The sequence below is a fragment of the Anolis carolinensis genome, chromosome 2 (genome assembly GCF_035594765.1).
Source record: "Anolis carolinensis isolate JA03-04 chromosome 2, rAnoCar3.1.pri, whole genome shotgun sequence".
In the NCBI taxonomy this organism is placed as follows: Eukaryota; Metazoa; Chordata; class Lepidosauria; order Squamata; family Dactyloidae; genus Anolis; species Anolis carolinensis.
Genome location: NC_085842.1, coordinates 80204949 through 80232939, shown reverse-complemented (window position 1 = coordinate 80232939; position 27991 = coordinate 80204949). Strand labels below are relative to the sequence as shown.

The following is a 27991-nucleotide window of genomic DNA, read 5'->3' as shown; positions in this document are numbered from 1 at the left end:
TAGATTGAGGTTGCTGATCTTTTCTATGAAGAGTGTTGAGTCCTTGATATAGTGTGCAGTGAGCCAATGTGGGTTTGTAGCTGTGATTAGAGTGTTCGTTTTTCTGGTGATTTTGTTAGTAGGGTCTTGTTTGTTTTTTGTAAATTGTGGGATCTAGATGTTGTCTGATTTTTTCTTTGTATTGTTCTATTTCCATGATTACTGTGGCATTTCCCTTGTCAGCTGGGAGAATGATGATTTCTGGATCTGAGTTGAGATCTTTGATGGCCTGTCTTTCTTTTCTCGTTATGTTGCTGGGGGGAAGTTTTGCATTTCTCAGGATCCTTGCTGTTTCCATTCTTACCTCCTTTGCTTCTTCCTCAGGGAGCCAGTAAATTGCTGATTCAACATTGGCAATTATGTTTTCTACTGGGATCCTGGTGGTGGTGACTGCAAAATTTCCTCCTTTTGCTAGAATGGATACTTGGTCTTCAGTGAGTTGTCTGTCAATCAGGTTGATGATGGTCCGTGATTTATCCAGTTCTGGTTTTGGCTGTTGCTTATGGCATTTGTCGAATTTTTGTTTTTGTCTCTTGGTGTGGAGAACCATGTCTTTCTCCATTTTTTGTAGGTGAGGCTGACTATTTATTTATTTACAGCACTTTTACCCCACCTTTCTCACCCAAGGTGGCTTACAATAAATAGGCAAAAATTCAATGTCTGCAAACAATACACTAAACATTGTCTGAAAGAGTCTGAAAGAGTGATGAAAAGGAGCTAAAACTTTTTCTAGGGTTGTAAGGGGGGAGACAGTGGAGGGTCCCTCCCTGGAGTTAGAAAGAAGCTGTTCCTTTAAAACATCAGCAAGATCCAAGGATGCTGAATCAATGCAAGGACCGAGACAAATATGGAGTAATTGGAAGGAGGGAGAGGGGAGTGAAGGGAGGAAGACAACTGCCAGAATGGATAATGCTGGACCCTTTCACAAGGGTGTATCTGCATTGGGGGAGCACAGCTCTCTAGAGTTCCACAGGAATAAATTCATGCAATTGCACTGATTTTTCTGTTACACCAAAAGGAAGATTTAAGATACATTTAGGGAGCTGTAGTGAAGGAAGACCATGACCTAGATAGAAGAACTAGTTAGCAGTCTATATAGGGTACACTGTTTGGGGGAATCCAACTCACCATATACTGTGAGTGAAATCTGGCTTCCTATGAGTGGAAAGGTAAGTGTGAATTTGCTATACCATAAAACATTTGCTATATTCATTAATCACCATAAAATATATTTTACAATATTGGTTTGTATCAATCTTAAGAGTAATACAAATGACTTGAGGTTGCCCCTGTTCAGACTCAGAGCAGGGAATATTTGAAACCACTCTGCCTTTTTATTGAAAAATTGAAATAAAACAGGCAAGACATAAATATCCCTGTTGTCTTTTCAAAAGCCACAGAACTCTGAGGAAAATGTTGCAAGAACAAAATCTTCTTTCAAGCCTGGGGATATGGATTATCCCAAAATTAAGACTTTAAGGTCCAAATAAAGATAATGGTACAAACTGTATAGACCCCAGGCAAATCAATTAATTCAACTAATTCTACTTAGCAAAGAAAGATATATTACACTGAACCATTGACACAGTATCGGCAGTTACAAACAGTTTCCATCCTACATAATTCCTGATATCTGTGAATCCTAAAAATAGGAAATCAGTTGGAATAATACATAGGGGAATAAACAACATTCTCATAAACTTCTAATATTTCTCTCCTTCAAACATCTCTCACGTATTATCAAACTGGAGTTTATTGGTTCTATAGCTCATGAAACATGGAAAGAAGGAAGGAAGGAAGGAAGGAAGGAAGGAAGGAAGGAAGGAAGGAAAGAATCTGCACTCATATAACCCACCCATCCAACTGCCAAGAATAGTGGAGAATATCTTCTTCTTGCTGCTATCCTCCATCTCAGTGAATGAGAGGTAGTTGAAATGGCGGGTGAGGCGTGAAGTGATGGCATTTCTTCCTCCACCAGGTGGTCCCATGGCACCAACAAAATTAATATCTACCAATTTCTTGAAGGTACCTGAAAAAAATATTTGAGATAATAAAAGATTTCCAAAGATATCAAGCACAGGGGATATATCTGCACCAGAGGCAATGCTTTTCAAAGTCACTTATGCCTCAGAAAGAAACCGTTTAATGTACAGAATTAAAGAACATATGACATACCAATTTGTTTCCTGTCATACCAGCCATCATGATCCATCCATTGACGAAGAAGCTCAATGGGTGGCTGGGCACCATACGTCTCTAGGGCTGGCATGTTGAGGTCGTCAATAAAAAATATAAAGTATCTTCCAAGCGGAGGACCAAAGACTCCCTTGCGCCTGTATGTATCCAGAGAAAGGTAACAATTAAAGACAGGAACAGTTGTGCTTTAGTCAAGATTTTTAGAACATTACAAATGTGGTCTACTCCTTAGGCTACATGTTGATCCCCACATTTTAGTCAAGTGTTTTATAGCTTATGAGAAGGAAGGAAGGAAGGAAGGAAGGAAGGAAGGAAGGAAGGAAGGAAGGAAGGAAGGAAGGAAGGAAGGAAGGCCCACCTATTTCATGGTAAGACACAGAGTTAGTTTATTGGACTATAGTTCCCAGAATCCCTAGCCAGAATTACCAGGCTGCCTTGTTAACTATTCTGGGCCAGTCAAATAGCCACTTCAACTTTTTACCAACTTCTGGTACAGTAAAGAAACATTTATTTATTTAAAATATTTATACCTCTCCCTTTATGGGAAGCTTTCAGTTCAGAGTACAAAAAAAAATCTTAAATAAGTAGAAAGTCTAAACACATATTAAATAATATACCAAGTCAAAACAGTTAAAATTCTGCACATGAATATGCTGAATAAAAATGTTTAGACCCTCAACACTTTAATAAAAAGCCATGTCTTAATTTGGTGCCAAAATAAAGGTGAAATGCTTGAGGAAACTTTGATAAATTAATGTTACAGAGCAAATTCTGTCTTCAGAAATACAGGTATCTAATGGATTCAGTAATTATAATTATGAACAAAAATGAATTCAGTGATTGTGTTGCTTGCTAAGTAAACTGTGCATAACCCATTAACAATTATGGAAACACTTTAATATCTCACATGGAGAAAGTGCTCTTCAGTATAAATTGAGAGAAGCTAGGGAATGCAGCAGCTATCTGAATGACATGGTCAAATATATTTCATATGAGCTTTCTACAATAGTTCAATAGAAAAATAATGTTGAAGGCTAAGATGTTAAATAGTAGTTTTGTCAAAAATCTCAATCAGTATAAACAGAACTACCAGGCTCAAGGTGTGGTTCTATGAATGATACAATAACTGCATTAATATTTAGGCTTTGGATTTGTGACTTTTTATGAGAACTAGTATGGTGTAGTGGCTTGAGCATTCAACTACAACTCTAGAGTCCAAGGGTTTGCCTGCTCAGTCATGGAAACCCACTGGGTGATTCTGAGCATACTCTCAGCCTTGAGGGATGGCAAAGGCAGACTCCCTCTGAACAAATCTTGTCAATAAAACCCCATGATAAACCTACCATAAGTCAGAAACAACTTGAAGACAGACAACAACAAATGTCAAAATATCCAATGTATTCAGGGACAACTGAATTGAATCATTCATTGAGCAATTATCTAATATGCTCTGGATTCATTCATTTTAGAAAGGTACTACCCAGCCAGGTGTCCCTGTTATTATTTTCAGGATGGGCAAACAACTATAATTGTCCCTTAATATTTTATTCTTAATATTTTCAGAGATTTTTAAACAGGCAGTTAAAAATGCTAAACATTAATATATTAGCTATGAACAAAATACTAGGCCAAAATATTAAATTTAGCAACATAGAGAGCTTTGCCTTTTATCCAGCTTGCTGTCAATGAGATCTTGAGTCTGATTAGCCGAGGTTCGAGCAGAGAACATGAGAAAGTGGCTGATGTATTCAAGTGGCAAGTTCTTCAGAAGCTTGTCTGCTATTGTGAGTGTCTTCCCAGTTCCTGTGGGGCCAATACAGAGGACCTACATTTGGAAAAGTGAGCTGTTATCACTGGGAGAAAGCACAAACTGTAATCACACATTCATACCTCATTTGTCAACCAGGAGGATTTCTGAGAGCCCACTGTGATTGGGCCAACCTAATCACTATGGGGCTTTTCAAATGGGATCTTTCAGGTGTCTTTGATAACTAGTGAAGCAAACTGAACAAGAAGTTTGTGTTTCAAATGGAAATCAACAACAGCTGAAAAAACAGACAGATGCAAGAAAATCCTACTGAGTAGTCAGTCTTCTGGCTGTTGCTTGCCTGAATGAGAACAGAATGCTTCCATTGCTACCAGAGCCGGCCCTAGGTATTTTTCAAGTGTAGGCAAACAGAATTTTGGCGCCCCCCCCCCAAACCAATCACTAAAAAATAAAAGTGTTGGATAAATGAAAATGTTGGATAATAAGGAGGGATTAAAGAAAAGCCTATTAAACATCAAATTACATTAAGATTTTACAAATTAAGCACCAAAACATCATGTTTTACAACAAATCAACAGAAAAAGCAGTCTCGACTGCGCCCCCGCATGTTTTGCGCCCGAAGCGACGGCTTAATTCGCCTCATTGTTGGACCGGCTCTGATTGCTACTGTGCAAGATTAGCCCTGTTTGAAATTCAGGAAACATACCGGTTTGTGGTTGGTAAGTAACATCTCCAACAGGTGTGCCATCTGGACAGTGTTCATTGTAGGAACAATAATGTCACAAAAGCTGGTGTCAGGGACCATGGTAAATTCTGTTGCAGAATCCATCCAGTTCTCCCAGCAAACCTAAACGGCAAAGAGAATTTGACACATAAAAGCTTAAAATGTTCTGTAGGTTTTTTTCAGATGTTTGCAAATAATCAAATAATCAATGTCTACTGCCTCGAGAATACTTATAATGGCTTTCTTACATTAACGTCAATAAAATAGCAGGCCTTCACTGTGTCAAAATCACTCATAACTTAGTCCAATGAAACTATGATCCTGATGATGCCTCCTGTATCTCAAAACTAGAGATCTCATCTAATAAATAGTCTAATCTGAGAAATATTTAGATTTTTCTTGTAGCGAGCTAATAAGGTTTCACCTCTGTCTTAAGTATTTTGTTGAAGTGGCAGCAGTTTCCTTATTTCTTTTTGCTTCAAAAATGTTCCGACAAGAACTATTTGAAAGAGAAACAGCAGCCAGAGCTCTATGCCAGGGGCTCTATTCCACCACCATCACCAAGCATTTAAAAAGAGAAAAGGGGAGAACGACTTCTGCTAAAATAGTTCTACTGTATGCCCCACTTCCTAAATTACCAAACAATCCTCCTTTCAATTTTCTTCTGTAAATGGGACAGGAAACTGGGGGGAAACAGTTGGGTACAGCGCTTAGAAACAAATGGAACATGTTAATCATGATGCCTTTAAAAGGTGAGTGTTCTTGACTGACTTTAGTTGAATGGAGGCAAAGCTTTTTGAAATGGAAAAAGGTTATCTGTTTCCCTGTAAACTCCTTTGCTAGCTTGAACAAGATCACCTATGTAGTTTTTATGAGCACTTAAGGTGAATTTATTAACTGTGACCAGGTTTAAGCCTTTTGTTTTTATGTTATTTTTCTTCTCTAACAGCTCCTCAAAGTACCTCCAGCTAAGTTAGCTATCTTTGTTTTACTGCATGTGTTTGGAAAGACCAGGATAATTTTTTCTTCAAACTACACTATATGTGTTTGTGTATTTGCATACTTATATGTTGTAAAATATTCAAATAATGTTTATTAAGGCAATACTTTTATTGTGAATGTATCACATTTTCTCAGGAGTTGAAACAGCAATATCTTACCATGCATACAGTAAGTAATAATTTCAAACAAGGGTAAGAATTATGCAGTGCTCCAGATGTTACTGGACTTTAAGTCTCATCCATTCTATCCAACATAGTCCATGGTTAGGAATGCTGGCAGTTGGTATTTGACCATGTGGAGGTCTGATTCCCATCCCTGCCCTAAAGGTTTTATGATGGGCTCCTTGAGATACGACAAACATATTGGGAAGTTGCAGTATCTGTTGTTGTAGTTTTTTTTTAAAATCAAATAACCTTTGTCTTCATCTGGACTATTTTCTTAGCACCAGATGCAAGATTTTATTCTCACAATTGAGGGGGTTTGTTTTTAATTCTGAGATACATGGAGCAAAAGATTTTTATTCTCCTTTCTCTCCCCCACCTTCCTCTCTCCCTCCCTTTAAAAAACCTTTCTTTTGTATTATATCATTATACTTCTAAGAAATGTTTTATTGAAAAAAAAAACTAGGGGAAGTTTTCTTTTCAAATTATAGGGTCACTGCAGGATGCTATGTCTCAGTTTTAAAAACACCTTGTGCACATACAAGAAATCACCACAAACATTCCCCTCCAAGAAAGAATAGAACAAATGGGTATATGTTACAACAAAAAGCAAAACTTGATGCACTCCAAGGAGTTAGCTCACAAGAACTCATGCAGCTCTGTATGTAGGGCTTGTTCAAAGTGCTCAGAATACTCTTAGTGACCCCTTACAACTATCTTGTAAGGTACATCAGACTCTATTGGTAGAGAGAGAAAAGGTGTGAGAGATGCTTCATTGCCCAATGTGTGCTCTTGGCAGAGCTGAGATTCAACAGGCAAGTATGAGAAAAGATGGTGAAATAATTTTCTACCAAAATCAATTTGACTGACTGAAAATTTCTGGTACATAAGTCATCTTAACCGACATACCATGTTGTTCCACAGAAGTCCTTTAAAGACAGCAAATATGAATATGGCTACATTTTTAACCTCCTAATAATGTGCCATTTGACAGCTAAGATCTCTATGTGCACATTTCACTTATTTTTAATTAAATTGCTAATGTCATTATGGCTATCCCCTATTGGTATGCTGTCTTTGCAGCTCATGTGACAGGATATCACATTCCTGACACTAGATTAAGGTTAGTTCAGGCAGAGAGCTAAAGAAGAAATTTGGTTTATTAAAGCATAAAAAGATGATTGCCCTGATTAAACAATTTTGTTCTGATATAAATATTCTGAGTTTCAATTCTTTTGAAAACTCAAATACTGTATTATTAGTACTTAGCTGGTAACAACTGTAGAATCCCATATTCTGTTATCCAGAGGGATAACCAAGTTAGTCTGTTGGGTTAAAAGTAACAAAGCATTCTGTGACATTAATATATTTATTATTTCACAAGCTTTGATGGATTGAAGTCCATTTGAAAAATGCTCAGGAAGTGATATTTCAAAAGAAAACCACTGGATTGTCACACAGAATTGCAGTAAAAAGTAAATTTAATCAGGAAATATAAATGAACCCAACCATGTAATAAAGTGATACCTATAGATTAAAAGATACTGACCATGATCCTGAATGGTAGTTATGAATGTATAACCTGGGGTTACACACATGTTACTTTTATATATTCATGGTTCCTATGTAGCCCCTAGTTGAGGGTATGTGTAGGGATAACAAAAGTCTCAGTTCTCACTTAACAGGCAGCAGCAGCTGCAATCAATGAAAATCTGTTTTCCTGTCATTTGGGAAGCAGCTGGCTGATGATCCCCTCCCTGCATGCAAGTGATCTCCAACACAAGGGAGAATTGTAACAGGAACTTTTTCTGCCTGTTGCCTGGAAATTGTTCACAGAAGGGGATGAAGAAGCATCCAGTTGCTTCCCAAGCAACAGGGGAAAAGATCCTTGTTGACTGCAGTGGCTGCTGCCCAGTAAGTGGGGAATGAGATGGAATCAAGCCAAAACTCAATGTAACACAATAACAACGATGCTTACACATCTATACAGAATTCCAAAGTATGTTAACACAATATCACAATAGCAAAAGATTACAGCAACAAACAATAAAATACCGTAAAATGACCAAAGTGAATGTAGAAATGAATATACAGATTTCAATTTTTATTAAATGTTTATACTCATTTTTATTTTCTAACTTATGTATTGTATATTGCATCTCAGTTTTGTATGACAAACCTAGATTCTTCTTCAGATGCAGACTCTAGTTCAAGGCTGATGAAAGTCTAGGAGCATTTAACCCCTGGAGGCTGTTTTAAGACATTCCCTCCAGAAACTTTAGCTGTCCAAACCTTTTTTTTTTCCAAAAAATGAGTCGGCTTGAAAAAGGACAATGCCTATAGCAAAACTGCCCTTCTCTCTCTCTCCGCCCCAGAGCGAGCATTCTGGGATGGTGCGGAGGATCAAGAGGGGAAAAAACCCTGAAAACTCTGGGAGTGACTGGCACGGCATGGCATATTGCTCCCCTCCCAGTATGGCCAATTGACCCTGTTGCAATAGCTCACTGTTTCTACCTCTTTTCTAGACCATAAATGGATGTCAGAGTAAATGTATTCATCTTTAAAGTGCAAAAGTCTTTTTCTGATGGAAGAGAAGCATTTTCTATGTTAAACTGTTGTAAAATAAAAATGTGAACCAAACATTTGCTGATAATAGTCATATAACATTCAGCATGAAAATGTTTTCTTTCCGAAATGGCAGTATTTTATTAATTTAGACTTTAATGCGAATGTAACCTGCAAACGGATATGTCTGCCGATTGAAGACTGGCCTGTCTTAGGACCTCTCTATTTGATGGTCACCTGTGTCACTTAATACAACTTTATAGGGGAATATAATATTACAAGTATATATCCCTGCTAAACTTACAGAAATGTGTCACTTATATATTTGCCACACTAGCATTGCAAAGTTAACTCTCCTAATTTTACAGTTGTAGGGAAGTTCTGTAGGGGAAGATCTTTTTGAATGGAATGGGGGAAAATCGGCAAAGAAGATAATTTTATTGGCTCATTTGGGGTTTTTCACACAATGTAAGAGTTAACCATACTTGTAGAAACAGCAGAATCTTGATTAATATTCTACTGATCACAAAATACTGATTGCTGCAGAAAAGATGGTATGTGATTATTATGATCAATATTATAGTAACAACTGATACACAATTGGGCAGATTCTCAATAATGCAGATATTTCCAGAAAATTTAACTCTGTTGGATACTGGAAGAATAAGTGAGAATAATGTACAGTCCTATGTCTTGGAGCAAACATACCTCATGCAAAGGACCGTGTGGGTGGCACTGATTTGTAAATATGTGTCATTTACAAAAAATAGGTTTTTTCTCCCTTCAGATGATCAGAGAGCACAAATAATGAGAATATATTACCAAAATAAAAATAGGAACAGCAGCAGCTACTTGGAAGAACCTTTGTTCAGAAGGACAGCAAGTAATGAATTTTATGTGATTTCCTAACCTTTCCTCCTTTCTCTTTCTCCTCTCCAAATGGTGTAACTAAGGCCCCTTCTACACTGCCATTTAAAATCCAGATTATCTGCTTTGAACTGGATTATATAGCAGTATAGTAGTACAGAAGGGGCCTTAGACATAATAAGAAATCTGTTGGTTTTCTAGATAACATTTCTCCCCCAGAAAGATGATGCATTTGTTAACTTCCATACTTAATACATACATCTGAGCAAAGAAGATGCGTATACCCTATCATTGAAAAATATCAAATGGGAAGATTTTTGTGTGTATTTCTGTGACACAGTTCTAATCCTTGCAGTATGGAGCAACAAATCCCCATCTCAAAAGACATAAATATATTCTGCATGTTCCCCCTCTGTTGGTCTTTCAACATGTGTGCAGAGGTATTAATTGAATCTTTCTACTGAAATCTCATTTACCTTTTTAATAACATCTTCATCTTCATCATCTTCAGCATTGCTAATTCCGGTATCATTCAGTTTATAGTCATAGACCAACCCCTCTTCTGGAAATAGTATTTTAATCTGTGAAGAAGAAAACAGATGGTGAAAACTGGAGCTAGATTCATTTTGAAAGAGGCTGGGCTGTGGCGCAGGCTGGTTAGTAGCCAGCTGCAATAAATCACTATGACCAAGAGGTCATGAGTTCGAGGCCAGCCCGTGTCGGAGTGAGCACCTGACTATTAAAAAAAATAGCCCTGCTCGTCGTTGACCTAAGCAACCTGAAAGACAGTTGCATCTGTCAAGTAGGAAAATTTAGGGACCGCTTATGCGGGGAGACTAATTTAACTGATTTACAACACCGGATGAGGAAGTACTCCATCAAAAAGGACTCATCATCACAGTAGATGATGAAGTAGCAGCTCCTCCTGTGGCCAGAATCGAGCATACCCTCACAAAGCCAGAAGATGGGAAGTTAAATAGCTTCTGAGCCTGTCTGTCTGTGTGTTGTTCGTCTAATGGCATTGAATGTTTGCCATATATATATGTACATTGTGATCTGCCCTGAGTCCCCTTCAGGGTGAGAAGGGCAGAATATAAATACTGTAAATAAATAAATAAATAAAATATGAAGTTAGTAATGTGGCAATCTCATAATGATTTCATCCAGTTATAAAATAATTGTACATTTTCTCATATACTGCAAAATGATACTGCAAAAGTAATGTAATAATATTATGTGTTCAATAACAACTTCACCAACACATGATCTGGCAATGGAAGAATTCTGTAGTTGCTATTAGGAATAGATGATACTTTTACTCCAACTTGCCTTCTCTTCTGACATCTTTGTCCTTAACCATGTGCTGAATAACACACGGCTTTGGGTATCCCCAGTTGCACCCACACTCCATATCAAGGCAAATATGAACCAGGATTCAATTAGTTCACCAATACGGGCGGTCTTTTCTGGAGGAATTTTTTTCATCCCCTGAAGATTGAAGTGACAGTGCAAGTTTAATAGTCCCAGATAATAATTAAGCAAGACATGAAATCATTTGCTACCCATTTTGCTATCCATATTAAAAATGATGCCACTGGGGTGTTTTTTTTTTAACCCTATTACCCATTGCAGTTTAACTCTCTTGAACACCAACAGGGCAACAATCCTACCTCAACTGGAATGAAAGGTTTAAAGAAACAATCCAGTAGTTTGAGAAGACTTCTTGTCAGGTTAGAATTTGTGGAAGCAATGGTCTCTTTCACAGAACTCCGGACAAATCTGATAGATTCCTGAAAGAATTAGAGAGATTGAAATGTAACTGTTTCCAGATTTATTTACAAAACTGGATTTTTAAAAGCATCTTGTTCTAAAATTGTTGCAGTTTCAAAGCGTACAGCGAATAGACATCAAGAGATGCAAAGACTTGCTGTTAACAGATTTTTTAAAAAAGGAAAACCGGTAGCTGACTGGCTGTTCCTGATTTTGATGTGACACAACTACAGTAAAGTAGCATACCGCTTGTGAGCTCTCAAGAGAAATGTCCCAATTTTGATATTAACTTAAGAGGATAGAGATTATTTGTTTAGATCTATGCATCTCTCCAAAAATTATCAGGACCTTTAATATTCTGGGGCTCTGGCCCAGGAGAAAAGAGTTAAATATGAATTATCATTCTTGGATAACTGCATGAGCAATCTACACATATGCATTTTTCACTTGTGACAGCTAAGCAAGACAGTGTCCTATTTTTTCTGTTGAAAACATTAACTCTATTCTCTCACAGCTGCTTAGATATAAAACCATGTCACAGAAGCTTTATTAGATATATTACTCAAAGTAGGTTGGAATTATTTTGTTTAATTCCCTGAGTGGGAGTGGGAGTGGATTGCTCATACAGTCCCCCAAGAATTATCATTCATAGTGAGCACCAACTTCTCATTCTCTGGAGGGATATCTGAGCAATCCACACATGAGATAGACCCATATCCATATGCACTATCACTGATTGCTGCTGGTAGTACAGTTCTTCCAAATGCCACCTGAGTAACGTTATATTTGTCTAACTTGCAATTCCTTATGAAGGTGGAATTTTCCTTGCAATTTGCTATCTTCCAAAAAAAAAAAAAAGCAATCACTTGAAAGGCTCCTGTAATGCCCATGGATCTAGTTGAAGGAGCCACACATTCTTGCCTCTGCACCTTGAGCAGTCATAAGAAAAAGCAAGCTTTAATCCAATTTCTCAACATAATTCTGAAGCTTTGTTTCCCATAGTGTTAGGATGAAAGGAAACACAGGGTTTCTATATTTGACCTAATCCTATAATCTAAGGAATGCCACTTCCTCCAACTAATGGGTTTACTTTTAGTCAAAAGGTTGGCAAGTTTACATTCAAACCTTTCATATATAGACTTTTCAGAATGATCTAAAACCAATGTTATTTTGTCCTCCACAAATCTGCACAAAGATGGATTGATAGAGAAGCCTCCTCAGACAGTATTCTTGCTGAAACAATTGCTACTGAGATGCTATTTCTAGTAATGAAGTCCTCAGAGATGTCTTATGCAGCAGCTCAAAAGGAGATTTTATCAGTGCATTTAATATTAAATTCAAATTCCATGATGGGAACCTGAAAACCAGAGGAGGGTTTTTCAAAGTACACAATTCCGTTCTAAAAATTTACATGAGAATGTTTGGAAACAGCCTTGACCTTCAAGTGTCAAAATTATTGACATAACCACTTTTTAAATATTTTATTTGAGATCTTTTCCCGTGTCATCCTGAAGACAGTCCAAAATATTTCTTATTTGAAACTGATCAGTGGAAATAATCTTTTCTACACCACACTTCCTGAAAGACTTCCAGGTTATGGAAGTCCTATTTATGGGTTGCCTACTTGATGTGAGAATGGTATTTGCTACTATGTCAGAATACCTGTGCTCAGGCCTGTAGCGAGGGAGTGGTTTTAGGGGTTCAACCCCCCCCCCCCAAATTTTTCAGGTTATAAAAAACCCCTGGTTTACTCATGAATTTTAACTGGTTAACCAAATCCCCATGCTAAGTCTATGAGACACAAAACCTTAAGAGTCCCTCCAGGCACTATCTCAAGCAGATATTGACAGGTTTGTAGCGGGGAGGGGTGTGTGCTAGGGGTTATAGATATTAGCAAACATTTGATTTATGCTAAATGCATTAAGTCCATAGCGCTCAGTTGCATAATTTCTTTATTTTCTTGCTTATTTTGTGATTCCCCTTTTGGAGAGATACACATATCATATTTTGTATTTTTTTGAGCTCCCAAGTATTCCAATTGGCTTTTCTTCATGTTTATCCATGTTCCTGTAAACTTTTTGATTTCTTCTCTAAATTCACTTTGACATTGTCCCTTCACCATGCCTTCAGTTAGATATGGGAATAACTAAATCCCTTTCTGGCTTAAATTTGCTATTGATATCACTTGCAATTTCGTGATGACTCTGGATGAAGAAGACAGGCCAAAAGGAAGCATTCTGATCTGATAATGCTCTTTGCAATAATTAAACTATAGGTATTTCCTGAAAACCATTTAATCTGAATGTGTTAAGTAGGCTTTCTGAAGAACAACTGAGGCCATAATGTAAAATTTCCAAGATAGTTTGTAAAGTTTCCATCTTGAAACACTGAACCCCACAAATCCATTTAAGTTCTTTAAATCTAGCATAAGCCTGTAAGATTCACTGTGCTCAGGTACCCTAAAGAAAATTGAATGCATTCCAGATCTACCTCCTCTATAGCCAAGGTATGTAAAAGATGTTGAATTTTCTTGCCTGAGTCTGAATGTTTTTTAAAGCTTATTCTCACCAGCAAAATGTACTACCAAGCTTTTTCTCAACTAAGATTTTTCCCGACCTTTTCTCCAAATAAAAGGCTTCCTCTAAATGGACTATTTGCGGAATTGGTCATAAGGGAAATAGAAAATATTATGAATATAAAAATTAGAAGGAATCCAGTGGAAATATTACTTTTAATTAAAAAAAGAGGATGAGAAAGATAAGAGGGAAAAAAATTTAATAGACATGCTATTAACAGCAGCTAGATTATTAATTGCAAAATATTGGAAAGGAGAAATGAAAATACAAATTAATGAATGGTATAAAGAAGTTTGGCGAATGGCACTGAATGACAAGCTAACAACAAATTTAAGAGTAAAGAAGGGATTATTGAAAAAAAATGATTTTGAAAGTATTTGGAGAAAATTTCTAGAAAAATTATTGGAAAAAGAAGATGGGAATTTACCTCCAAATGAAGAATTGAACTTTTGGTGGGACTACAGAAGAAGAGATGGCTCTGGGGAAGGGGAGCACAGGGGTGAATGTAAATAAAAGAGGGGGAAATGTATAGAATATGTTTATATAATTGTAATTTTCTCAATAATAACAATAAAAAATATATTAAAACTAAATGGACTATTTGCTAAAGTAGCTATAGATTTCTGATCCACCTCCCAACATTGTCACATATGAAATCTGATTCAAAAAGTGATGCAATGCATGTGCCAGTAAACCTTCAGCACTGCTGCTCTTTGAAAACATTGAAATAGCAACAGAAGACCTGATAGCTAGAGCAGCTGCCTTATGTGACTTTCCGAATGCTGAATCTACCCTGCTTTCCCCTGGTTCTTTCAAAGTCACGCCACCTTCCTCAGGGGCCCTAGATTGCAAAATCAAACCTAATATTGGAACATCCACCAGAAACACTGATACGAATTCAATAAGCCCAAAAATCTTTCAATATTTAAAACTTTCTCCTATTCTAGATATATGAGATCTTTTAAAGATTTGGTAATTCAACGGGGTGGTGGACTCCTTAAACCCCTAGACATTTTGATAATATAACTGAAATTTATATTTGAAGGCACATTATCATCCTGACTCTTTTTTTTTTTTGGCTTATTCTTTAAGTTGTTGTAAGTACTTTCTTTAGGAAATTTTAAAAATTCTGAATCTCAAATAATCTGTCAAAATTTCTTTGTGTACATTTCTGCACCTGAAATGTTTTCACTGTTCATTCATATATCATCTAAATTTTCCTTCATAAAGGTTTAAGAATGTTTTCTTGTATTTAAGTTGTTTTTAGAGTTAGATAAATATTTGACCTTAGTCAGACATTTCTATCATTGTCATCCTTTTCACTATTATCTTGCTCTAATGTTTGCTTATTTTGAGGAGAGCTGAATTGATCCTGATGATTTCCTAAATCCACTGACAGCGTTTGTGTATCTAAACTAAGTAAATGTGTTGAACTCACTAAATAGTCTGCTTCTCCCTGCTGTGAAAACTTGTTCAAAATTCATTAAATTCATTAAGTTTATATTCATTTCATTAAAATTCCTTTGATTGAATTTACTTTTTAAATTAGTGTTTATATTAGTGTGTAACACAGATGTATTTTGTTCATCTGTGGACCTTAAAAACCTGTCTGTTGGGAAATCTATATCAGCTTGAAGTCTTTCTCTTATTTTCTATAGTATTTACTATCTCTTTAATTATTTTTTCTATTCCTGCCATGCCTGGTTTCTATGACTAATGTACATTAAGTTGAGATTGTTTTGCTGTTTTTCCCACGGCAAGTCTTTGCAATGGCTGTTCCTGCTGTGTCTGCAAGTGTTTCTGCCTCTGTCACTGTCTCTCTGTACCTATGGGAATTACCAGCAGAGTGTTTACCACTATCAGTTTTAAGTAAAAAAGGAACTCCATTTGTGCATTTGAAGGGTGGAAATGTGGCCTTGTTGGAGGACTCCCTCTATCCAATTGAATAGTTGTTCCATGATTGCCCAGGGGTTTATGTGTCATCATTTCACCTCTTTTCTGCCTTTTTGGCTTGAACAGCCACTGGTAATTTTGTAGCTGTTTTAACTGTTTAAATGACCCCAACATGGCATCTCTTCTAATTCACTAAGGGAGTTAGTGAATTAGGAGATGCTAAGTCAGTTGACTGTCTCTTTTACTCTCCCTAAGCAGTTTCTCCGCACTTTCCTTGGGTCTTACCACTTTTCTCCATTCTTTTATTCATTTCAGTGTTGTTTTTCCTGTGTTACCAGCTTGTCACTTAAAGAAATATGTTTCTTGATTCAATTTTGATCCTGTTTTTTTATCAGAGACTCTCTGTGAAGCAATTAGTTGATCAGTTTTATTTTTATCTGTTTCCCTTTCTGAGACACGACGTGATACAGTCAAAATAGCAGATTTCGGGACTGGCTCTTCATCTGTTCACCTCCTGCTTTCTATGACAGCAGACACATAACTTCCCATTTGGGAATTGTATTTATAGCTTTTCTTTCAGGTTGATGCCATTTCTAAATTTTGATATCTAGTTATGTGATTTGAGAAATTTGGAATGTAGAAATGTTTGACATAGAGAGAAAACCTTGACAAGCTGGCCAGACAGGATTTTGTAAACTGATTTTAGAGGCAGTGGAACTAACGTTTTCAACAGAAAAGAACTTTGGACTCCTGCCTTGTTCAGCTGGCATGAGGGGGAAACTCATGAGAATGCACACACGCACGCACGATCCAGTTCACACCAGCAATCTACCTTCATCTACACTTATAAAAAATAAAGTTATACTGGAGTCCTCAAACACAGTACTTCAGCACAACATGTCAGTGATTCCTCTTCTTCAGAAGAGGAAGGGGAGCAGGAAAGTGTTCATGAATCTGAGGGTGAGTTGGAGTCTGAGGAGGAGACTTTGCTAGTACTCTCATTCCAGGAGAGGCGAAAGGAAACAGAGCAGAAACGTCGTTCAGCTAGATTAACTGCCAGAAATACAGCTGAGTAATTAGGAATTGCCCTAGCAGCTGTGTGGGGACCCAGGGCTATAAAAGCTGAAGCAGGTGCAGCCAGCTCTTGCTGGTAACAAACTGACTCTAATGCCTTCACTCTCTGTGTGCCTGCTCCAAGTCTGCATCTGGATTTATGCCTGTTTCTTTGCCTGAAGTAAGACTTCCTGGTTTTCTTTTACATTATTACACTGAGTATACTGTACTTTATGTTTTGCTGAAGTAAAGCAGTTTTCATTTACTTACCACAGTGTCTTACGGCTGTTCTTGAAAGACAAAACAGGACAAACATGGGCCATAATCTGGTAACATAGTTGATGTATTAAAATATGGCTCAGGGATTAAAGTAATTGTTTCATGATCACTATGATATAGAATCATAGAATCATAGAATCATAGAATAGTAGAGTTGGAAGAGACCTCATGGGCCATCCAGTCCAACCCCCTGCCAAGAAGCAGGAAATCGCATTCAAAGCATCCCGACAGATGGCCATCCAGCCTCTGCTTAAAAGCCTCCAAAGAAGGAGCCTCCACCACAGCCTGGGGGAGAGAGTTCCACTGCCAAACAGCTCTCACAGTGAGGAAGTTCTTCCTGATGTTCAGGTGGAATCTCCTTTCCTGTAGTTTGAAGCCATTGTTCCGTGTCCTAGTCTGCAGGGCAGCAGAAAACAAGCTCGCTCCCTCCTCCCTATATAGCAAGGCTCAGAGCTACATATACATTTGTGACAACACCACAGAATTAATGTGGGGAACACAAATTTCATAAACTATATAGGTATTCCATGAACATTCTTGAAATCCTTATGCCCTCCTAAGAAAAAGAAGGGGGAGGAAGAGGAGGCTATATCCCCTTTAAAACCTCAGTAACCAGGCTGCATTCCTGGAAGCCTCCCAAAAGTAGGATTTCCCTTCAAAAACAAAGTATCTGCACTTTGGTTTAAAAGACAATTGTGCATGTGTGTGTTTTACCAATGTGGCTTCATAGTAGCAAATTTCAGCACTAGGGCACTGGAAGTGAGGGTGCAGTTCTTGGTTGGTTTGAAGGGGGTCACTCCTGGGAGTTGCCTACTCTTGTCACAAAGGAAGAAAAACTGTCATTGTCTACAGTTTACATGGTAAAAGGATAAAAGCTATGAGCATTTCGTGTGCAGAATATATTGCCATTGAACTTCTTTCCTGTAGAAGAGGAAAGTGTTCACTCTAGACCATGTAGATTTTATAGTTTACATTACAAATGACAGAAACATATCTACTTTAAGCTTTAGATGCAAAATGGCAAAGTAACCCTTATGAATATGTAAAACTGCAAGAATCTCAACCCTTCTGTATATAGTAATTCTGCTAATCTTGAATTTAAGAGACATAGGACTGAATTCACAGCAAACTTTCCCACTGCAATCCAAAATAAAGTCTGTTGGAATTGTAGGAGAATTTAGCTCTTGCAGAGCACACAAGAAGCTCTTGTTATCTCACAGACTGTGCCAACTTGCTGTCATAAAGCTGTGGAAGAAAAAAGGGATTTTACTCTGATTGGCTAAATCCTGGATCTGTTACAGATTTTGCACTGAATAAAACAGGACCAACACTGTAATAGTTCACCTCTAGGAATCCGCTGAAAAGAGAATCCAGCTTCTCTGAAAATGGCTTCATGATATCTGGAACCTTCTTCAGCCAACATTCTGTGAAGGGCTTCAGTCCCAAAATGCTGGGCTCAAGATATACCATGCCACACCGAGAAACAGTGGCAGGAGAGGCAACAGCTAAATCCTGTACTTCAAACATCATGGTCATTGCCTGGGAACCAGAGTTAAAAGTTCAGATATTTCCCCTCAGATTTTCACAAAAGATGCAAGAATAATGAGCATTTCCTACACTGGGAGTACAACAAGGTGGAAGATTCCTAAAATCTAATCTCTACAACTCTAGGGAACTAAGTCAAAATATAAGAGAAAAACCACAGTGAAGCCCAGCAGCATCTAGCAGAATTACTCAAGTTGCAATTTTAAGAACATTTATTCAATTATGATCTATTAAAATCTATTTGTTTCAGTGTAAGCAACATGTTCACTCTCTCTTGGAGAAGCACAAATTATTCATTATTTAAAAATGATTTACTTGTGTTTTTATATCCTGACTATCCATATTGCTTAGTACACTCTTTTAGCTATGTGACCACAAATCTAGCAAGTAATATTTTAAAACAGAATAGTTTTGTTCACCCTATATTTTTTTAAAAAATTAAAATTATTTTTAGAGAAACTGTAAAAGTTCAGAGCCTCTCACAGAAGAGGCTGGCATGATGCCTGTCAGTGGAGAAAGTTTCTACAGGGGGAACTTATGAAAGATCGTTGTATATCAAGGAGTGTCAAATTGTTCCATACATTCCTATCTCCTAAGAGACCTTAAGGCTAACTCACCTTTAAGGACTGTTTTTTGTTTGTTTGTTTTTGTTTTAGGTCAGAACCAGTCTTGATAATATGGCCTTGTAATGCAGGAAGATACAATAATTAGTAAAGCTGGCTGTTGTCCATTTGCTTTGGCTTATCTTCTAGATCAGTGGTTCTCAACCTGTGGGTCCCCAGGTGTTTTGGCCGTCAACTTCCAGAAATCCCAGTCAGTTTACTAGCTGTTAGGATTTCTGGGAGTTGAAGGCCAAAACATCTTGGGACCCACTGGTTGAGAACCACTGTATTAGATGGTGTAAGTACATCACCAGAGAAAAACAGGTGTGATTGATTAGGATGTTGTCTTGGATTATCAGGTAGCACCCTGGACTTGCATGATATAAGAGACTTTGCCGTTCAGCCTAAAAGTAAACCTTGATGCAGGCTGAGACCAAAAAGGTGCTGCACACTGGCCAAGAGGGGGGTAATCATTGTTCCCAGGACTCCTTACAACTGATTGGGGAAGTTAACATCCCAAGTGTGTATTTCTCTTCTTTAATACTTTTGCCTGCTTTTTGTTTGAATTTCAAGTTACTTGGGTGCTTGTTGCCTCTGAATCTGGAACCAACTTTTGCTTTTGACAAAACAGTGATTCATATCAGGATACCCTCCTCCACTTTTATTCACAAATATTAAAATGAAATGTATGAATGTGTATAGTATGTGTGAGTATGCTTGTGTCAATGCCTGGAGAAAAAGCGAAGGAAAAGAGAAAAGTACCTCTGTTAGCTTAATAATTTCTCCAGAACTAAGACACAACTTCTTGTTGTCATCCAGCACAGTGTTCATATTTTCTATCCAAACCGCATCAACTGGACCGTCAAACATGTACCATTTCTTGTTGTTATCTGTGGCTACAGCTCCCACCCGAATGAGAGCAGGAAGAATCCCATCTGTCCTATTAGATGAGGAGAGATATATACAGCAATCAATCTAATAGTTCCATATGTTATAACAGCATCATATACTTAAATCTTAAATCTATCTGCAGTGTCCAGATAACAATTATAGAGTAGAATCTGCTTTTTAAAGAATGTATTCTCCCATTAGTTGTCTTGGTATGAGAAAGGAAGTATGATAGCAGGTGACAACTCATTGCCAGAAATGCAAAGGCACCAACAGCTATTGGAAGTAGTCCAACATTTTATCTATGTTAGTAGAACACTGCCATCAATGTACAGCTGTTATAATTATCTCCCCCGCTTTTATCTAAACAGTGAAGATGTGCAAGGTCTTTTTATAAGATCAAAAGAAAAAAAATCCTCTGAAGCCCAACCAGAGAGAACAGATGGTTTTATGCTTGTGAACAATGTCTTTTGGGTATTATATTTTTTCTGACACTGTGCAGCATGTATATGCTCTCTTTTCAGCAAACATTGTATTGCAAATAAGCTGTAGCTGTTGCACTTAACTAGAATTTGCTAGGGAGAAATCTTTCTTTAGCTCAAATTTAGGAAGCTTCAGGGTGAAATGCAGATGTTTACATGGTAGCTTTTCGCTTTTGAATTTTTATTAATTATAATGCATTTATGGAATTATGGATTGCATTGTGTGCTTTGCACAGAAAATTAAATAGCAATAGAGTTCCTCAACAGTTTTATGGAAATTTCTATTCCTTCATTTCAGAGGAGGGATCTGTGATTGCAGTGATTCATGGACTATCTTTATAGATTCTATGAAGAATCCAAGCACTTTGATCTAGAGTGTTGTGAGGATGGTCAAAGAAGATTCTGAATTTCTCAAGTTATTATCTTTGAGAGTTCTTGGAGAACGGGAGAAGTCCCAGCAGATTGGAGAAGGGCGAATGTGGTCCCTATCTTCAAGAAGGGAAAAAAGAACGACCCAAACAATTACCGTCCGGTCAGCCTCACATCGATACCAGGCAAGATTCTGGAAAAGATCATCAAGGAAGTGGTCTGCGAACACTTAGAAACAAATGCGGTCATTGCTAATAGTCAACACGGATTTACCAAAAACAAGTCATGCCAGACTAATCTGATCTCTTTTTCGATAGAGTTACGAGTTGGGTCGATACAGGGAATGCTGTGGATGTAGCCTACCTGGATTTCAGTAAGGCCTTCGACTTGGAGTCCTCGTGGACAACAAGTTAAACATGAGCCAACAATGTGATGCAGCAGCTAAAAAAGCCAACGGGATTCTGGCCTGCATCAATAGGGGAATAGCGTCTAGATCCAGGGAAGTCATGCTCCCCCTCTATTCTGCCTTGGTCAGACCACACCTGGAATACTGCGTCCAATTCTGGGCACCGCAGTTGAAGGGAGATGTTGACAAGCTGGAAAGCGTCCAGAGGAGGGCGACTAAAATGATTAAGGGTCTGGAGAACAAGCCCTATGAGGAGCGGCTTAAAGAGCTGGGCATGTTTAGCCTGCAGAAGAGAAGGCTGAGAGGAGACATGATAGCCATGTACAAATACGTGAAGGGAAGTCATAGGGAGGAGGGAGCAAGCCTGTTTTCTGCTGCCCTGCAGACTTGGACACGGAACAATGGCTTCAAACTACAGGAAAGGAGATTCCACCTGAACATCAGGAAGAACTTCCTCACCGTGAGGGCTGTTCGACAGTGGAACTCTCTGCCCCGGACTGTGGTGGAGGCTCCTTCCTTGGAGGCTTTTAAGCAGAGGCTGGATGGCCATCTGTCTGGGATGCTTTGAATGCGATTTCCTGCTTTTTGGCAGGGGGTTGGACTGGATGGCCCATGAGGTCTCTTCCAACTCTACTATTCTATGATTCTATGATTCTATGAAGTTAGAATTTCTTGTTGTTCCTCTATGCCTTTAAGTAATTTCTGACTTATCTTGGAAGGTGACTTAATCACAGGGATTTGTTCAGAAGGGGTTTCCCTTTACTTTCCCCTGAGGCTGAGAGAATATGATTTGCCTCAGGTAGTGCAGTGGGATTCCATGGCTGAGAAGGGATTTGAATACTGGTTTCCAGAGTCACTTTTCTGAATCAAATTCACTACACCATACCGGTTCTTCAAGCAGAGTAGTGCTACTCAAACAGGCTGTACACAGAATGGTGCTTGATCATAAGTCACAGTTTCCAGGAAACTATATTAATGCAACAATAGTATAGATGCTTGGTTTCGGACTATGCATAGATATTAAAAATGCAGGTGATTTCCTCCCATATTATTAAAGATAGTGACATACTTGTCTGTATTTGTGTTATGACATTTCATAATATGGGGCAGGATGAACCATGACCAATTGAATTCTTGGATCTGGAACCTGTGGATCCAGAGGGCACATTGTATGTCACAAATATAGCATAGGTTCCTGGCATGTTGGGGAAAAATACTAGTCCATCACAGCACACAGCATGAGAAGTACTGACACAGACGACACCAGACACACCTGTAGCAGCAAATCAGTATTAGGTGCTGGGGTTTTGGTAGATCTCAGTACTGATTACTGGTTTATATTACATATGCAAACTCATAAACCAAAAACTAACTGGAGCCCTCGGTGGGGTAGTGGGTTAAAGCCTTGTGACTTGAAGGTTGGGTTGCTGACCTGAAGGCTGCCAGGTTCGAATCCAACCCGGGGAGAGCGCGGATGAGCTCCCTCTATCAGCTCCAGCTCCATGCGGGGACATGAGAGAAGCCTCCCACAAGGATGGTAAAAACATCAAAAACATCCGGGCGTCCCCTGGGCAACATCCTTCCAGACAGCCAATTCTCTCACTCCAGAAGCGACTTGCAGTTTCTCAAGTCGCTCCTGACACGAAAAAAACCCAAAAACTTACTATTTGGCATTCAGAAGAGAAAGCATGGTCCATCCAAAGTTAAACTTTCAATATCCAATAGATACAGAAAGGAAGCATGGTGCTTAACTTTGGCTTGGCCATACCATTGTATCTTAATCTTGTCACTAAGACTCACAAGGAATTCTACAGTTGAAACTCATATAGTGTGTTTATTCCTATGAAAAGGACAAGTGCAGAAAGAAGGAAAGTTTGTAATTTACCATTCATGAGTTAACAAGTCAAACTCTCCATACAGCTGGCCCATGGTAATAGATTTGGGATTTAATATATAATAATTGACAGCTTCATAATTTCCACCACTGACTGAAGGCCGACCTTTCAAAGATGTCATTGCTGCAGCCAAAACTTTATAACACTAAAGAAACAGAGTGACAGAATGAAACGTCTTAGCATGTATTTTCAGATAGAAAACAAAGCCAATCCAAACTCTCCATGAATCCACTTATAATGAAGACTATAAAGAAGTAACAATATACATTTCTCAAGGGTTTGGAATGATTTTAAAAAGCAGGATTATAAAACAGAAGCACTGATCAGAAAAACAGAAATGTGAAAGACATTTGTGCTCTCAGAATGTTGATGAACTATCTGAAAAATCACACTGCAGAAATCCTACTAAAATTGTGGAAGCTCAAAGTTGTCCGCACCTACCTTAATGAGACTCTTTCACAGTACACATAAATTCAATGTATCCATTCTAAATCCACTGGTCTTACTTCAAAGCTCTCCATTGCAGGATGCTGCTACGGTTTACAAGAAAGGATTTTCTGTCTCAGAAAAAGGAATCTCTAACCCCATTAGATTAAGCAAAAGGGGGCTGAAAGTACTCATACTATGGGTGTTCAAGCTCAGGGAAATCTCTAGCTATTTCTAGTGTCACAATATATCTTTCACAATATTTACCTTAGTTTTTCCAGAGCCTGTAGGTCCCACTAACATGAGGCCATGCCGTACCACAGTAGTTTCATATAGCTGGATACATTTTGTCACAAACCCTAAAGCAAAAAGATGTATAATGCCTGCAAGTCTGTATTTTCAAACATCGACTATTAGTAGAATGACTTGTGCACCTACTAAATATGGTAACTGATCTGTGGTCTATAAGCAATCCTGTAGAAAATAGTTTATTCCTTAAACATTCAGAGAAAGATCAAAACTTGGTCTCCTAGGTTACTGTATCTCAGTACTTTCATTCTTACAATATATTTTTGAGTCATTGGAATATACACTATGTGCATAATACACACATAAAAGGGCCTTTTCGTGACAGTAAATCAGAGGTCCGCTTGGGGCCTATTTTGTTTGTTTTTCCCAGTATCTAGTAATGAAAACATTTGTATTAGCTCATGCCTCTTAGATCCCACAGAGATCTCATAGGGGGTGCATTTTGTGGAGGGAAGCATGCCTGTGGTGGGCAGAGTCACACCCAGGACTTTCTGCCACACTCTTCTTTCTTCTTCCTCTCTACTGGCTGAATGGACTGTCAGAGAAGAGGCAATCACTCTTCCTGTGGGATAGAATGGGACACTAGAAAGGTGTTTCTGAAATTAGACTAAGGGCAACCTATACTCTTGGACTCACAGATTGCTCACCCTTTTAGAGAACCTGATTTTTAAAATCACTAAAATTATTACTTCCTCCTAATATTTTAATCATGCTATTGTTCATTGTGTTGTTATATTAACGTCAGAGAAAATAACATCTCTCTCTCTCTCTCATTTTCTCTCATATGTATATGAACGCTATCTATCTGACCACATCTCCTGATATGGGCCTGCCTGAGCACTACATTCAGCTAGAGGCCCTAATTTCGGTCCCACCCCAACAGTGGCTCCTTGGCCCTGGAACTCTCTCCCGAAAGACATCAGAATGGTTCCCTCCTGTTTATCCTTTAGAAAACAAATTAAACTTTCCTTTGGAAGGAAGCCTTTGGTTAAGCTGTGTTAAGTACAATGGTTGTGGAATACGGCAATGAGGTGGAGGTGGTTTTCATTTTAATTAAAGATAGATTTAATAATGTCTTATCTCATATTATTGTGTTTAGATTAGTTGTATAGATTTTAAATGCATTTATTTATATGTATTTTGAATGTGATATGGTTTATGTGGAATGGCATCGAATTGTTGCCGTATGTTAACCACTCTGAGTTCCTCAATGAGGGAGAAAAGGCAGGATATAAAACAAAGTAAATAAAAATAAATATATGCACACAGCCAGCAGCACGAATTTTCAAGTGCTCAATATTCTTCCTAAAGCTACTATAAAAAGGGACCAGATACCAAATGTAATCTGAGAAACTTTTTTTTGTTTTTTACTTTTCCTTTGAAATATATGAAGCTTTTTTCACTGTTGTGACTTGTTTTGCACTTTTCTCCAATGAGAAAGTGTTTGTAGGCTCTGATACAACATTGCATCCAATTAAAAGGGATGTCCATAGAAGGAAACACTAAGGCTGTAAGCCTCCTTGAACTGAGATTGATATAATTTTGAGTATACCTACACTGGATGACACTGTTATTTTATTGCTATATTTATATCCTGCATTTCTTCCACAACACTCTAGGCAAAGTACACAGAAGTTCCCAGATGTCCCTCAGCCAGACACTTGAGACCTTTCCTCACACACTGAAGGTTGAGTTGCAACCTCTTGGTGCAATGACAAATTCCCAAGGTCTTCCAGGGATAGATATATTTTTAAAGAAGTCACTGTTATATAGTTTAACAAAACACTTGCGCAATGTATGATTTTTAAAAAGTACAGAGTGGGTATTTTCTTTTTTCACTTACCATCCACATCTTTCAAGTTGTCTTTGAGGCAGTACCTGTGAATTGCTTCTTCTAAGATGCCGTAGTCGATAGGCTCCTCTTTGATCAAGGGGAACAGGTCAGAAATTATACCACTAAAAAGCTTAAGATCATCCTGTAGGAACTTAGGAACGTTGACATCCTTGATGGCCCTTAGGCAAATCAATTCCTACAAGCAATTAAGAACAGATTCTATTTACCTGATCACCCTAAACAACTAACGTATTTAACACAATGGCCAAAAGTTTGTGCTTTGAAGTGTTTTTTCTACAGAACAGTTATTCTTTGCATTTTGTGTTGTACTAAAATCATTGGGATGACTCCTTTCAGCCATATGATAAGGACTTATTTCAAACACCTCCTTGTTGATGTGATTTTTTTTAAATGTGTGCAGGGAGAAGGGATTTCTGTGGGTGTTATCAATAGGGAAGAGTAATTATAAAAGAAATATGTACTGTAAGCCAAACATCAGTTCCAATGAGGAGGAAAAACAGGAGGTGTCTAAAGATTTAAAAGAGACACTTACAAGAAATAGAAAAAGAGAGAAATCACTAAAGAATTCAAACAAAAAGCCACATCTGTAGTGATAAAGTTAGAAAAACCAAAGTGCAGAATGAGCCCAGGCTTGCTAGAGAGATTAAAAACAATAAAAACAGCTTTTTGGGTTACATCTATAGCAAAAGGAAGAACAAGGAAATTGTAGGACCACTGCATAGAGGTGATGGTGAAATGCTACAGAGGGAACAGAGAAAAGGCAGAACTATTCATTATATCTTCTTTGCCTCAGCTTTCTCCCAAAAGGTAAAGATTTCTCAACTTGGGGACAATGGAGTAGATGTTGCAGTAGGGAAATGCAGCACAGAGTAGATAAAGAGACAGTACAGGAATGTCTGGCTACTCTAAATGAATTCAAGCATCCAGGGCAAAATGAATTACATCCAAGGGTATTAAAAGAACTGGCAGAACTTTAGAACTTTAGAATTGCATCGCAATTCAAGTAGCATAATGACAAGCTAGAAGGTGTTCAGATAAGGGTGACCAAAATGATTAAAGGTTTGGAAGCCAAGCCCTATGAGGAATGGTTGAGGAAGCTGGGTATGTTTAGCTTGGAGGGGGGGAAAGGCCAACAGAAGGGGACATGTTTAAATGTTTGAAAGGAAACTAATCTGATAGTTTTCAATGGCTAGCCCATCAAATGTGAAATTCCCTTCCCCAGGAGATGAGTATGCCCCCTCTCTGTTCACCAGCAAGCAAAAGTCTGCTTTTGAAGGATCTTTTAATACTTTACTTTTGTGAGCGCGTTTGAAAGGTTTTGAATCAGTGCTATTTTTAATATGATAAGTACTTTAGTTTTCATTACTGTTTTTCATTGATTTTTACCTGTATTTTGTTTTTATCTACATTAGGAGCTAACTTGAGTACCATAATGGAAAAAAAAGGGAGACCTATCATACATACTGATCAATTAGAAAGAGCATGGAAGTGAATAGTATATCATTCTTTCCTGGGTCATTTTTATGAAGTGGAAACATATCTCAATGATAATGGACCACTGCATACGGATTGGATCATTCCATGTAAGACTACCATGGACTTGCCTCATTCATTGTTTGATTTTCTCTTTTGAGATTGCCAGCAGCTGAAATCACAGTTTTCACAGCTCTCATTCCAAAGTCATAGTGATCCTGCAAGAGAAGTATTGGAAATGTCAATAGCAGAAATAGAAAGTAAGCTCAAATGGGAAGCATTTCTTTAGGAAAGGAAATGGATTTTGACAACCTTCCATTTCATGTATAGCCCAGCATTTCTGAGTAAGCAAGAGAAATGAAAATGTTTCCATCGTTAGCTTGATGCTCAATATTTTTATTGTAATCGAGGGTAAAGATAGATTTCAGAATAATGCAATGAAAAAAATTAAGAAGTTTTTTTTTTCATGTCAGGAGCGACTTGAGAAACTGCAAGTCACTTCTGGAGTGAGAGAATTGGCCATTTGCAAGGATGTTGCCCAGGGGACACCTGGATGTTTTGATGTTTTTATCATCCTTGTGGGAGGCTTCTCTCATGTCCCCGCATGGAGCTGGAGCTGATAGAGGGAGCTCATCTGCGCTCTCCCCGGGTGGGATTCGAACCTGGCAGCTTTCAGATCAGGAACCCCACCTTCAAGTCACAAGGCTTTAATCCACTACACCACCGAGGTGTAAGAAGTTATAGGAATTCTTTGTTTCTCTCCCTTTACTGTCATAGAGCAATTTCTTAGTAATAGTTTAAAATAAATGAAAGCAGGGCATAATGACAGCATTCATAAAATTGCATGT

General features: G+C 38.0%; 1 protein-coding gene across 3 annotated transcripts in view; it reads right to left on the bottom strand.

Moving 5' to 3' along the window:
* Positions 1–27991, bottom strand: part of dnah1 (dynein axonemal heavy chain 1) — a 205563-nt gene that overhangs the window by 78397 nt on the left and 99175 nt on the right. For all 3 annotated transcript variants that reach the window (XM_062970059.1, XM_062970057.1, XM_062970058.1), the window contains exons 33-45: positions 27275–27361; positions 25659–25845; positions 23774–23865; positions 23071–23225; positions 19803–19980; positions 18238–18432; positions 10993–11112; positions 10652–10810; positions 9799–9903; positions 4710–4850; positions 3900–4060; positions 2215–2372; positions 1895–2068 (exon numbers count right to left, since the gene is read on the bottom strand). In XM_062970059.1, coding sequence (XP_062826129.1) covers positions 1895–2068; positions 2215–2372; positions 3900–4060; positions 4710–4850; positions 9799–9903; positions 10652–10810; positions 10993–11112; positions 18238–18432; positions 19803–19980; positions 23071–23225; positions 23774–23865; positions 25659–25845; positions 27275–27361 — 1912 coding nt within the window. The remainder of the gene's footprint in view (positions 1–1894; positions 2069–2214; positions 2373–3899; positions 4061–4709; positions 4851–9798; positions 9904–10651; positions 10811–10992; positions 11113–18237; positions 18433–19802; positions 19981–23070; positions 23226–23773; positions 23866–25658; positions 25846–27274; positions 27362–27991) is intronic.